This window comes from Cetorhinus maximus, chromosome 15 (assembly GCF_964194155.1).
Source record: "Cetorhinus maximus chromosome 15, sCetMax3.hap1.1, whole genome shotgun sequence".
NCBI classification, from domain to species: Eukaryota; Metazoa; Chordata; class Chondrichthyes; order Lamniformes; family Cetorhinidae; genus Cetorhinus; species Cetorhinus maximus.
Genome location: NC_135893.1, coordinates 5,828,618 through 5,841,918, shown reverse-complemented (window position 1 = coordinate 5,841,918; position 13,301 = coordinate 5,828,618). Strand labels below are relative to the sequence as shown.

The window sequence follows — 13,301 nt, the reverse complement described above, 5'->3', positions numbered from 1 at the left end:
ACTTCCACCAGCAAGGCCCACTTTGGCGACTCCTTGTTCTTTAAATCTTCAAAGATTCTCCTCTTTCCTTTTGCATGGAAAACAAATTCTTACAAGCATCCTGCTTCTCCGTGGCAACACCTGCCTTGTGTTTCTCAGCCTGTGTCACACTAAAGCAGCTGTCCCTTTTTACTGTGAGTCACTGTGAAAAGATGTGAAAACTGTCACTTGATTTCAATAGATTCCTGTTTGAGATTCACCCCCATGGCAACCAGACCATATAGACCTGTCTCTGAGCTAAGGCCCTTCCAGAATTTTCCATTTTAAGTTAAAGGACATTTTAATACATAACTGCCTTGTAAGGCCCAGCGTGCATAACCTGTGTTTTCGGGGTATTATTTAGGCCAATAAACGCTATAATGTAAGTGAATCTGATGCCCATTAAAAATGGGTGATGATGACTAGTTGGTTTTAATGTTAGGTTTTGTGAATGGTGCAATGCTCGTAAACTACTAGCAGCTTCCGAATGTGCTGGTAACGCTAGGTACGCTTGTGCCTTGTACACTATTTTTTGGCAGTTTTAGAAGTTGCCACAGCTTGTAAAGCACTGCACAGAAGATGTAACGTACAGATCAGCCCACTGCTTCCTCTGACAGTCATCAGCAGCTCAACGGAAATATGTTTTATGCATCCAGTAGCCTGGTTTTCCTCCCACCTCCTGTAAGCCGGCAATGCTTCAATCTGCTCGCTCTCATATTTGTCTTCGCAGTTATCGTTACTCTGGTGCCCTGCGAAGGATCTGAAACTTATGTGAATGGCAAACGAGTCGCCAATCCAGTGAAATTACGTTCAGGTAGGCAAAGCACAGGATAAAGTGTCGGCCTGTTACATTTATGTTCCATATACTTATAGGGTCTGGGTTAGCATGGTCTTTGACACTGCATAGTAGTATTTTCTACTATGGTTTGATACTTTCCTAGTTGGGAGAGGGGGAAGATGGTGGCATAGTGATAATGTCACTGGATTAGTAATACAGAGACCCCAGACGGATCACTGGGGACATGGGGTCAAATCCCACCACGACAGCTGGTGCAAGTTTAAGTTCAATGAATAAACCTAGAATGTTAAACTAGTCAGCTATCATCGATTGTTGTAAAAATCCATGTGGTTCACTCATGTCCTTTAGGGAAGGAAACCTGCCAACCTTACCCAGTCTGGCCTACATGTGACTCCAGGCCCACAGCAACGTGGTTGACTCTTCACTGCCCTCTGCACTGACCTAGCAAGCCACTCAGTTTAAAAAGAAGCCTATCTGCGGCTGACTGACAATGGAGCGCGCGGTGTCCAAGCTGATGCAAGTGCTTGCACATGTCCACTGACCAGCAGGAATCAGTAGCCATGAGTGGGAACCCCAGCTGTTTGTCCTTCTCTCATGTTAGACTCCAGGGATGCTGAGTGGCAACTACAGACCAAAAAACCTTAACATCAATACCTAGTAACATAATCGAATGGATCATCGGGACCATTTGAATATAGAATCATGAAATGATTACAGCACAGGAGGCCCCTTAATTCTTAAAACTCTTTGACCAAGCTTTCAGTCATATGGCCTAATATCTCCTTATGTGGCTCAGTGTCAAATTTCGTTTTGTAAACGCTTCTAAGTGCCTTGGGGTTTCTTTTTACATTAGAGGCACTATATAAATGCAACTTGTTGTTTTTTGCAGTCTGTTTTTTTAAAGTAATTTTTACCTGTCCTGGTTTTAGCTGCGTTGTCCTGAAATTTGAAACTGTTGGCTCAATCTTGCTTTAGGGAATCGTATAATTATGGGCAAGAATCACGTCTTCCGATTCAATCATCCTGAGCAGGCACGTGCTGAACGTGAGAAGACCCCGTCTGCTGAGACCCCAGTAGAACCTGTTGATTGGGCTTTTGCTCAGCGAGAACTCTTGGAGAAACAAGGCATAGATATGAAACAAGAAATGGAGAAAAGGTAACTGTATCTGGAGAATTCTGCTTTTTTCCTTTAAAATGTATATTTTGGGTCAGTTTTTAAGATAATGCTGAAAATGGACCTAGTATCAAGATTATAGGTGCACAGACAAGATGTGCGGGATAAAAATACTTCATTATGCCAACTCCTGCTGCACAAGTGATACACTTCTGTTGCCCACACTTGTGTGCCTGAGGCTTACAAAATTGCTGACACATGCATTAAATAATGGTGCATTCGCCTGGTTGTGACTGTACTGGATCCCAATGCACATAGTCATGCATGCTTTTTTTTTTTGCATGCTTACCTGCACAGACCCCAAGTTTCAAAATTGTTAAACATTGCCTAATGTAAAGATGTATTTAAATCCTGCAGTGCTAGACATTATCTAACTAATGTGAAATGCCTGTTGATCATAAATGGTTGGTCTTGAGCAGCTGGACTAGTATATGTAAGGATGGCTGTGTTAACAGTTTACTTTGGATTCTGAGACGTGATCAGCTCTAGTTGTGACACTGAAGGTGAGCTATCACTGAGCTGTTTTGTGTAGAGTAGTGCATTAAATTTCTTGCCTATTTTGGTGGCTGCTCGCAGATTTTCTGCTCAGAGACCTAAATTAGAGAAACAAAATCATAGTTTTAACAGTTACCATTGAAACAAAATATAGTTCCTTGAATGGAAAGCATATATATATTTTTTTAGTGTGTGTGTGTGTGTGTATATATATTATACATATAGACAGACAGACAGATGTATACATCACAAGGCACTATTCAATAAATGAATTGCTTTCTGAAATGCAGTCAAATGTTGTTATGCTGGCGAGTATAGCAGTCAGTGCGTGGAGAGCAAGATTCCAAAAGCAGCACATTAATGAGTATTAATCAGTTTTTGTTGGTTGGGAAGGATGTCAGCAAAGGCAGCAGATGAGCTGCTTGTTCCTCATTGTCAGTATCATGAGATCTTTTGCATCTATTTGAGGGGGGGAAGCGGTGCCTCAGTATAAAATCAAATCCAAAACGACAGTGCTTCTGATAATGCTCCCCCCCCAGCACTGTAGGATTAACCCTGATTATGCGCTCAAGACCACGGTGGGAAGTCAATCCGACTGGGAGCCAAGAGTGTTGCAAACTTAAACAGGTGTCAGGCTCTTGTACAAACAGGGAGCAATCTTTGCAATATTCCAACAGTGTCACTGCATCTTATCATTATCCCATGCACAACACTTGTATGCAATGGAATGTCGGATAAGCTACCATTTCAGATTTGCCTTGCCTCAGCAGTGTTTCAATGTCTTCTGTTAAAGAAGCACGTGTAAGGACGTGCCGCAGATTTTCCTTTTGCAAAATTATCACTGCATTTGGGAAAATCATTCGGTGTAAAATGTTTCTGGTAATGCTCTTTAAAGGGCACAATCAACATAAGCTCGTTTCTAACGAGACCTATTGTGCAAAGTCTTGTTATGACTGCTAATTGGAAGTTTGAAAGGACTCCAAATCTATCTAAAATTGCCTGTGCACTCAACACTCCATCCCTCGACTGCTGTGGTGTCGTCTACTATTTATTGGTAATGCCCTTTTTTGTACGTGTGACATGTAATTTGCATAGTTCTGCGAGCACGTATGGACAGAGAAAAATTGAACTGCTTTACTTGAAAACCAGGATGAGAGTTAGGCATTTTCAAAGCTGCCCACACCTGGGTCTGTGTTGAACTAACCAGGCCCCGGATCCACATTGTGAAAAGCGTCTAAAATATCCTATTCTCAACAGGCTTCAAGAAATGGAGATCCTATACAAGAAAGAGAAGGAGGAGGCAGATCTGCTTCTGGAGCAACAACGCCTGGTAAGGATTTTTGACTCCCTTAATTCTAACATTTCTTGTGTGTCAGATGTTTTTATTGCATTATACTGGCCTGAAATGAGTGGGTTGTTCAAGCTTGCTTCGTTGATTTCCAGACACTACTAATTTTGCACAATCTTCTACCTCTGACTTTCCATTGAGCTCTTTGTGATGAGTCTTGAAATGGATCATTTAAAACTGCATGGTACAATCCACTTCTCTTGCATGGGACTTGATCTTCCTCGTACCTTCCGGAGAAATAACGATTCTGCCATTTTTGAACAATATCCCACAGCAAGACTTATTCAGAGAGATGAGGGTTATGCACTCAGCAGATGCTTTAGCTTATGAGATAATTAATAGAAGGGTTTTGTTTTCTTGAAGAAGAGCAGCTGTTGCAAAATAAAACCATCCCGTCGTTAAATGGACATGACTATCTTTCATGTGAATCAGTTGAGTTTTAGAGCAGAACTTAGGAGGGAGATTGGTGGAGGAAATAATTAAACGCTGAACAGAGTCAGCAGCAAATAATTGTGATCATTGGTCAGTTAAATAAACCTTTTCCTTGTGAGGTTAGGAAACAGGATGTCTCGCATCTTTAATTGCTTAGAGACAAACTTTATTTTAAATCCTTTTTGAAGTTAGTCGTTTTTTTGAATTGATGCTGTAGACCTGTAGTTTGTCTAATATTAAAAAACAAATGTGCAATATTATCCCCGTAGACTTATTTTGGATTTGTTCTTAAAAGATAAAGATGAGATAGGAACTGGCTGGCACCATGGCTAGTCTCTGGGACTTAAGTTCAAATCTTAAGTTGATGGATGAAATTATCTTCCTGTTCAAGTTGTAAGAATCCTTTGGGAAGTCTTCAGTTCTTAATGGGCAATGACTCCGCTTAATTTATTTCTAGTTGGGAGTCTCTCTTGGAGAGGTCTAATGATGTTTGGTCTGGGAATTGGATAAGTGTCATGCTGGTGCAGTAGGAGGCTGAGCTTTACTCTGACGTCTAATGATGCTGTGCCTCCAATGGACAGGCTTCATACTGAAACTGGATTCCTGAAATGGAAAGTGCTCCACTTTCTGGTATTAACATCCCTCATCTTGATCAGTACGAACGTTTAAAGAACACCTCAGTTCTTCTGATTGACTCAGTAACCATGTGGACCAGAGAGGCCGTTGGTTTAGCCCTCCAGCCTGTGCTCAGTTAACTGAACTCTGCCCACATTGTAGGAGGGAAGCCACAGTTGGCTTCAGTGTGAGGCAAAGGTTCTGAGTCCCCTGATTGCTGTTGTACTTCAATTACCCACCTCTGACTGTTGAACAAGTGCGGGATTGAGCACAGCCTTGCTGGAGTAGCCAGCTGAGCCTTACTCCCTAAGTTAATGCTTAATGAATGGCCATGTGGACTCATGCAGCTACTGGAAAGATGCCTGGTGCCTGTGCAGCCTTAGCCCAGGAGGAAATAATTGGGGTTCTGATCTATTGTTTGAGAGGTATGCTGGTTATAGATTATGGTAGATTTTTTTTTTCTTCCTTATGTTTTAAACAGTCTTGGAAAAGGTGACTTGTATTCTGTAAACATCAGATGAGAAAATTAATCCGCATTTTAAAAACATGCTGCAAATAGTGTTCATTCTGCCTCCCCTAATTGTCCCTGTGAAACAATTAAGGAAGGAGGAAGAGCCATTATGAATAGCTAGCATTTTCCAAGGTTACCAATTAGAATCTATTAGATGCTTACAGAAAGGATGGTCAGCAACATCCATTTAGTTAAATAAATGATGGGGAAAAAAATGAATGGGGCTCAATATCTTTTTTTCTAAGCGTTTAATAATATAGGCTGGTGAGATTCCCTCGGAAGTATTAGTATTTGTGTTAATGACATATTGGTAAATTTCAGCAGCGTGTGAGCCCTACTTTCTGCCCATTCCCACGAGTGTGGTACACAAGTCACCTTTTTAAGCCCCAACGTGAGATCTGAATTCAAACTCATAAAAGCAAAGAAGTCCAACTGTTGTCCAATTGAATGTCTAAGTTTAGTTGATCAGCCGATTTGGTTCTTTGGCAGTTGATTTTTATTTTTAAATGTCAGCAGTAAGTAATTTTTTTTTAAAAAAGAGGTCAATATGCAACATGGTTTTCTCTTCTTGGTTTAAGAGAAAAAACTCTACCATGCTTCTAAAGTTTCGATAACCTGTTGCTATGTTTTTTTTTCAAATGCACCTAATGCACAGCAAAGGTTAGGAATTTGAGTGCTATAATTTTTTTTTTAAAAAAAGGACAGCAATGGACCTTCAAGCTTATTTCTTATCTAGTGATCTTTGTACTGCCCATACTGGCCTCACACTTTCTATTTCACCTTGAGATAGTAAATGCTGGCTATTTTGAGGTGACATTGTACTGATGCCTTGCTTGTTCCAATACATTAATCTTCTGAATGATTTGAATTTGTGATGTTAATTGTCATCAATTATGTTCAATGTTCCAAATTAGACTGATGATAACAGTTTATGTAGACTTCATCTTTTTCCCCAAGATTTAAGAGTTGGTAGTATCTCATTCTTGCTTAAACCTGATCCCCCAAATAATTTTTTTAAAAACCCACATGCGTGCACAATCTTTTTACAAATCTTGTGTTGTTAGAATAATGTAGCACTGAGACATTACTAAGGAGTCTGGCAAAATCTTCTGTCGAATTTAATCTATGTATTTTTTATGAAAGCAATTTTTTAATCAAAAATATTAAGCTTTTGATCTGATGTTAGTAGTTTAAAGGAATGACGAGTAACATTGGTCAGTCGATCTCAAAATGACCCTACTCCCTTCTCTGCAAGAATGAGAAGCTACTTTAAAACATATCTTGGCTGTGTTTTAGTACTGAGATGAGTATTGGCTGCTCTGGACTTAACTGCATTTATACGTGCACCTGCATTACTAACCCATCTTAACAACATCCATTCGACCACTGTACCAAACTGGATGCACTACACATTTATCCTGTCGTTTTGAATGGGGATTGCAAAAGAGGCAATCACTTTTTTGCATGTTTTTGTAGCATGCCTTGGGTGCAGCTTTGAAATTCAGAAAGGGGGATAAAAACAATTTTTGAATTTGTCTGTATAAATGAATAAGGGCAGTTTTAACGTTAAACATTTAAAAAGTTGAAATTTTGGATTTTGTTTCCCTTTTGTTTGTCAAAATAATCATCTGCAGAATTGTGGTGCAGAATATATAAATTACCTGATTTGTTTCTGCAAATATTTTTGAATGGCATTATGTGCAGAAAGATCCACCTGTACGGTAACCCTGAGAAGCACCTCAAAAGTCACGTAAGCGAGAAAGTGGGTAACTGGAAGCATCTGCTGTTTAAGCTTAAACGGCAGAGGCTGCTTTATCGAGATAGATTGTATCAAAGGTGGGCAACATCCAGCTGAGTTTAAAAATATTTGCACAAAAGTGTTTGAATCTTTTGGGATTCTGGACCATAATTGTGTGTTTGATTTTGTACCAAAGCTTTTAAGCATGCTCATCTAACTCATCATAGTTCTCCCATTCCCCGTGTTTTGTTCATAATTTTAGTTTTTGTTTTCATTCAATTTGAAATTTTGGGTTTAATTTTAATTTTGGTTGTTTTGGGGCATTTTTTTGGTTTTTTTTTTAAAGGATGCAGACTCTGATAGTGGGGATGATTCAGACAAGAGATCTTGTGAAGAGAGTTGGCGATTGATAACCTCCCTGAGGGAGAAGCTACCTCCCAGCAAGCTGCAAACCATTGTAAAAAAGTGTGGCCTACCCAGCAGTGGGAAAAAACACGAACAGATCAAAGTTTACCAGATTCCCAAGCGGCGTAAAATTACCAAAGACCCGAAATGGGTGACTTTTTCAGACCTTAAGATCCAGGCCGTAAAGGAGATCTGTTATGAGGTGGCCCTGAATGATTTCAGGCATACTAGGCAGGAGATTGAGGCACTGGCAATTGTTAAAATGAAGGAGCTGTGCGCGACGTATGGAAAGAAGGACCCCAGTGAGAGAGATTCTTGGCGAGCCGTTGCAAGAGATGTGTGGGACACGGTAGGTGTTGGAGAGGAGAGGATTGAAGAAGTAATAGCCACTGTGAAAACTCCGAGTGATGTGGATGACCTTAAGTGCCATGTAGACAAACTGGAAAATATCTTACAAGAAGTGAAGAAGCAGAACAATACGAAGGAGGAAGAGATAAAGATTCTCCGCAAGAAAATGCTGCAGATGGAGAAAGTTTTGCCACTGATGGACCCTCAAGAACAGCAAGGGAAACATGTTTCTGGTAATGACAGGAGCAACAGTGAAAACAAGAAAAACAAATGTGATTCCGTAAACGAGGATGAGATCAGCAAGGATGAGCGTGTTTCAAAACTCATGTCTGAGGATCCGGAATTCAGGCGTGGTCGTTTGCGATGGATGAGGCTGGAGCAAATTCGATTGAAAAACCTGCAACAGCAAGAGATCACGAAACAGCTGCGCAGGCAGAGTGTGCCCCACAGGTTCATCCCACCCCAGGACCGGAAACTGCGGTTCCCTTTTAAAAGCAACCCCAGCCACAGAAACTCCTGGAGCCCCGGCACGCACATAATTATAACGGACGAGGAGGCGGTGGAATTTGTGGTTGAAAGGGATTCAAGGGAAGGAGGCGACACCGAGGAAGACGTCAACGAAAAGAACGACGGCCATCAGCCTCGCGCCTGGCGCTCGTATGGGTCAGGCAGAGGATATAACCAAGGCAACAGGCAGCACCACAGGAATGAGCAGCAAGTTCGCTGGCGGAGCAACTCCTTCAGCAACGGTCAGCAGCGTGGCTTGCGCCGACAGACTTCAAGCTCAACCGAATCGTTACAGTCGTCGGATGGCCGTCAAACGCCAGAGTCTCCAACGCACCGTCAGAGGCGCAACCATCAGCGGCCACATTACTTTAATAGCGGGTCTTATGAAAATTGTTTCCATGCATTTGAATACAGTAGAACTGATAGACCATACCACAACCATTTCACTACCCCGCCAAGAATGCGCCGACAATATTCGGCACCAAACCTTAAAGCACGAGAGACGACTGTGTAGAACCGATCACTGGAAATAAGCCTTTTTCTCCCCTTCAGAGTTGCCCAGGGTGCTTAAGCTGACAATTATGTCTGGCTATCGATCTTCCTACATCATTAAAAACCCAAACTGCACGGTGGCCAGATTTTTGTTTATTAACACATTTTGGAAACTGAAAAGGCCAAGTCTTGCTTCATAGGATTCACCTTAATCTTGATCACCCAACCACAATAAACGCTCATCTTTTTGCACTAGTTTTGAAAGCTGACAGTCTAATTAAAAGATGCGCCAAAAATTGGCATTGAGAATTGACACATGTCACTTGGTCAGTAAACCTGTTTTGTTCATTTCAATATCAGTTTTATGGCACTGAAGCTTTATTCCTCATTATCCCGTTTCTCTGAATTTAAACTGGATAGAGAAATTCTAATGTGTTTCATAAATCTTTGTGTCAATTGGCAAAATTCTTGACAAACTGATAAACAGAATACAATGCACTTGGTGTTTTAATAGTGTTAATGGGCTCAAACATTTAATGGCTGAGTTGTTCTTAATTTTGCCTGCTGATATGTTTTGTGAAACCAATTTGGTCCAAGTGTTAAACTGCTGTTTATTATTTTGGATGGGTTTCTCTGTTTAAAATCACAGTGCAAGTGTATTTTCTGCAAGCCTGCTTCATTAGCTCTTATCGTGCCTTTCTAAAGGTCCAAATTGAATTTTTGTTCTTTTTTGGAACAGAAAACCCAATGCTAAACAAAACAGAATAGTATTTTCTTTTTGCATTTTGACTTCTGTGTAATACGCCCCAACTTATTTACGATAATTTTCAATATTTTTCACTTAGTGGAAGAATCTAGTGGCAAGTCTCCTTTTATAAGTATAGGTTTACATATTTAAAAAGAAATTAAAACTACCTCCCCTCCACCCTTCCAGGAGTGATCCTTTTGCGATTTTAAAAACTTTTAGCTTGTTTTTGTAGTATTCGTTACGATTTGAAATATCACCTGGGTAAACTGAGGGATATTGCATTTCAATATTTAAGTTTGTCCATTTCACTGATAAAGAAAGGTTGAATAATTCTCGTGCTTGACGATTAGGAACAAGTTAGCTTTTAAAGGTAATGCATGTGTGAATGTCTGTGAATGTGTCTTGGAAGGTTGGGGAGATGCTGACAAAAAGGAATTTTAAACTAACAATAGTGCCTTATCCACCTTAACATATTGCAGCAAGCTCTTAATATGTACTGCATCGCTTTACTTCAGTCTGAACCTGCTGCAGACATTATTTATCACTTTCATTTCTTATAAGTCACAATAATAAAACAATAGAAATAAATAGTTTCTCCTTTAATCATTTAACATTTATGTTAGAAGGATTCAATTGTGTACCAAAAGTACCTGAGCTCCATTTGCATTTCATTTCGTTAACATTTCAAAATTGCATTGTGCCCTTACTCTTAGGAACTTTCTATTCAACTAATGCAGGAACCACATCACTCCAACATTATTTACTTCCTCTTGGAAATTTTAACCTATTGAATATGTTTTTTAAGAAGCTTCATCCCAAAACACGGCGGGGGGGGAAATAAAAGCTTTCAAAACCTCATAATTTCAGAACTAGCATTCATTGGATACACTTTTGGAGATCGATACTTTGCATGTGAGCTTTTTGATTGAGTGATTTGAAACTTGATTTTTTTAAAAGATTTTTTTTTTGCTCTCACTTTAACCACATTAACTTTATATTTTAGATAATTACGTTCTATGTTGTTGCTTGATACCTGGAATGAGGATTATGAACAATCCTCATGATTGGTGCTCTGTAGGGGCGAAAAAAAGTCATCATTTTCGATTTGTCTTGATTGAGGTGATGCCCAGGGCTGCTTAGTTCCCCATAAAAGTGCCCTCAATTTAATTGAAGTTTTTTTTTAATCAGCATGTCATAATTTCCTTAACTTCATGTATAATTAGATGCTTTTGTTAAGAAAATATGTACTTCAGCTTATTTCTAGCTTCTGCCTCAATTCTGAGTTTCAAAAAGTCAAATCTGGAACATCATTAATCCTTTTACACTCTGAAAGCTTTGAATTAGCACTTCAAAATCTGGGTACCTTTTAACATTAGTCATGTATTTTGCTTCAATGGAAACTTGAAAATTTCTCCCAGGAAATTTTGTTCCACATCATTGGGTCTGATCTTAAATATTTAGCTTCCAAGTAATAGTGCTGAGCAATGAGTACCCAGAATAAGAATTCCTGAATTTAAATAAAGAACATCATCTACAAATTAATTGTGTTCTCAAAAATCATTTCTGCAGCGGATTTTTACAATACCTTGCTGCTGATGAGTGAAAATTATCACACATGGTGTAATGACAATTTCACGGATGACTTGATATAAAATGACCAGCTTCTGAAATGTACAGTTTTTGGTTTTAGTTTACAGACGTTGTATAGTGTGCTACAATGTTAGACATTGACCGTCTGGGATATAGTGCAGCTTCATTTAACTACCCTGTTTTAAAAACTTGAATGTGCTTTGATTCACACATGCATGAGCATTCTGTTTGTTTGCAAAGACATTGAGTTTCGAAGAACGTTTAAGTTGCCGCAGTGCCTCCAAAGCTACAGATTGACCAGTGCCTTTTCAATATAGTGCCTAATTAATCCCATTCACGAGATATCCCATTTTCCAACATCACCATTACATTTTGCAGGAAAGTTTATGTTGATCTTAATGATGATGCATGCTACTAGTTTTGTTTCTTTAATAAAATCATTCTGCATTGTTTTACAATCTTGGTAAGTTAAAGGATATGGTGCTAGTCAGTTTCTTGTACAGAAAAAAAGGAAGGAAATCACAGAATACTGGGACACTTTACCCTCCTGTGGATGGTTCATTGTGTGCTTTTAAAATGGGTCTTTGTGGACATTTGTTAAACCATTATAATCATTTTTTAAGTGAACGTTAAAAATTAACTAATTGCAAGATAACATCCAAGTATTTACAAACTTGATTTATGCAAGTCCAGCTTTGTAAATTTATGGCTCCCATAACTTTGGAATTGCAATAATTACGGTCTGACTGATGCCTCTGTATTTAGTTTCATTTTTGTCTTTTTTGGCTATTGTATTGTACGTTGGTGTCCGGTTCAAATCATTTGAGACGTTGTGTTGTAAAGGTTTCAGTCAAATAAAGTGCCAAGTCTTCCAAGTTTGTGGTGGCTTTTCTCAATAAAATGCCTTTAATTTTTCAGATGTGATGAAAATCACCCCCCCAATGCCCACATTGTATTTTCAACTTTTCATATTACTGGGGTTGTATTTGGTAGCCTTGGTTTTATTTTAGATGCTATCTTGCTGAATAATTGAAAAATGCATGTGGGAAATAAAAGAAATATGGCCAATGATTGAAGAATCTAACTTGTATAGGGTTTCCTTTATTTTTCTGGCCATCTTGATTAAATTTAGAAACTGGTAACTGTCTCCAAACTTCCCAAAAATAATCACCATACAAAAGTTGCCACTTTGTTTTGCCAAATTATGGCTATTTCTGTGGCGTGTCCTCTAATTCAGGCTTTGTATGAACAATCAGAGGGCGCCTGTTGGCAAAGAAGTTTCTACTTTTTTGTCTCGCTTAGACCAAGGTAGTGAATAATAGGCTATACTCCTGTTTTTCTTTTGTGAGGAAGTTTTCTGATCTATGATAGGCCAATGGCTTCTAAATAACTCTGCCTTGGGGAGGTGCAATGGAGTGGACCTCAACTTCTAATAGCTGTACTCAACTTTCCTCCAATTCCGTTTTCGAATTAATCCAATCAGCTTTTGTTCTGCGGCAGGACTGAAATTGCCCCGGTCGAAGGCACAATTTTGGCTTTTGACCTTGGTGCATTAACTACTTAGGGTACCCCCATCACTCATTCATTTAAGGTAGCATTTAAAAATGTTCATCCAAGTTACTGATTTACTGTAAATGTACATTGAGCTGGTGCAGCTGCAGTGTTAAGTTTCCAAGCAAAAACGTAAGAAATGTGCAAATAAAGAACAGTTTGCACAGGCTGAAATGAGGAAGTAGTTTGGCCTTCTGTCAACATTCAGTGGCTACATGTCTAATCCCAAGAGTGAAAATTAGTCCTGCTCAAATCAAGGAGGAGTAAAATGTCCTGAAGTGTAAGAGTTATCAACCCTTCCAAAGATTCTACAAATTTTAAAACCTCACCTGCAGTCCCTGTACTGAAATGATTTGAAAGCTTCCGTGAATGTTCTGGCCACAGGGTGTGTATGATTTTGGTAATACTTGAAAACAAGGTTCCTTTATTTTTGATAAATAAAAGTTTAGTTTTACTTTAAATTGTAACCAAACCAAAAGAAAAAAATACCAGCTGTGGGTTGCACAAAGGTGGGGAGACAACACTTCTGC

The 13,301-nt window shown here is 39.2% G+C and overlaps 1 protein-coding gene across 10 annotated transcripts in view; it reads left to right on the top strand.

Moving 5' to 3' along the window:
- Window positions 1-13,301, top strand: part of kif1b (kinesin family member 1B) — a 197,730-nt gene that overhangs the window by 107,409 nt on the left and 77,020 nt on the right. For 8 of the 10 annotated variants that reach the window (XM_078557785.1, XM_078557783.1, XM_078557779.1 and 5 more), the window contains 3 exons: window positions 749-832; window positions 1,793-1,973; window positions 3,744-3,816. In XM_078557785.1, the coding sequence (XP_078413911.1) occupies window positions 749-832; window positions 1,793-1,973; window positions 3,744-3,816 (338 nt within the window). Of the gene's footprint in view, window positions 1-748; window positions 833-1,792; window positions 1,974-3,743; window positions 3,817-7,476; window positions 12,097-13,301 lie in introns of those variants that run through there. The other 2 variants (XM_078557787.1, XM_078557786.1) reach the window with 1 other exon arrangement.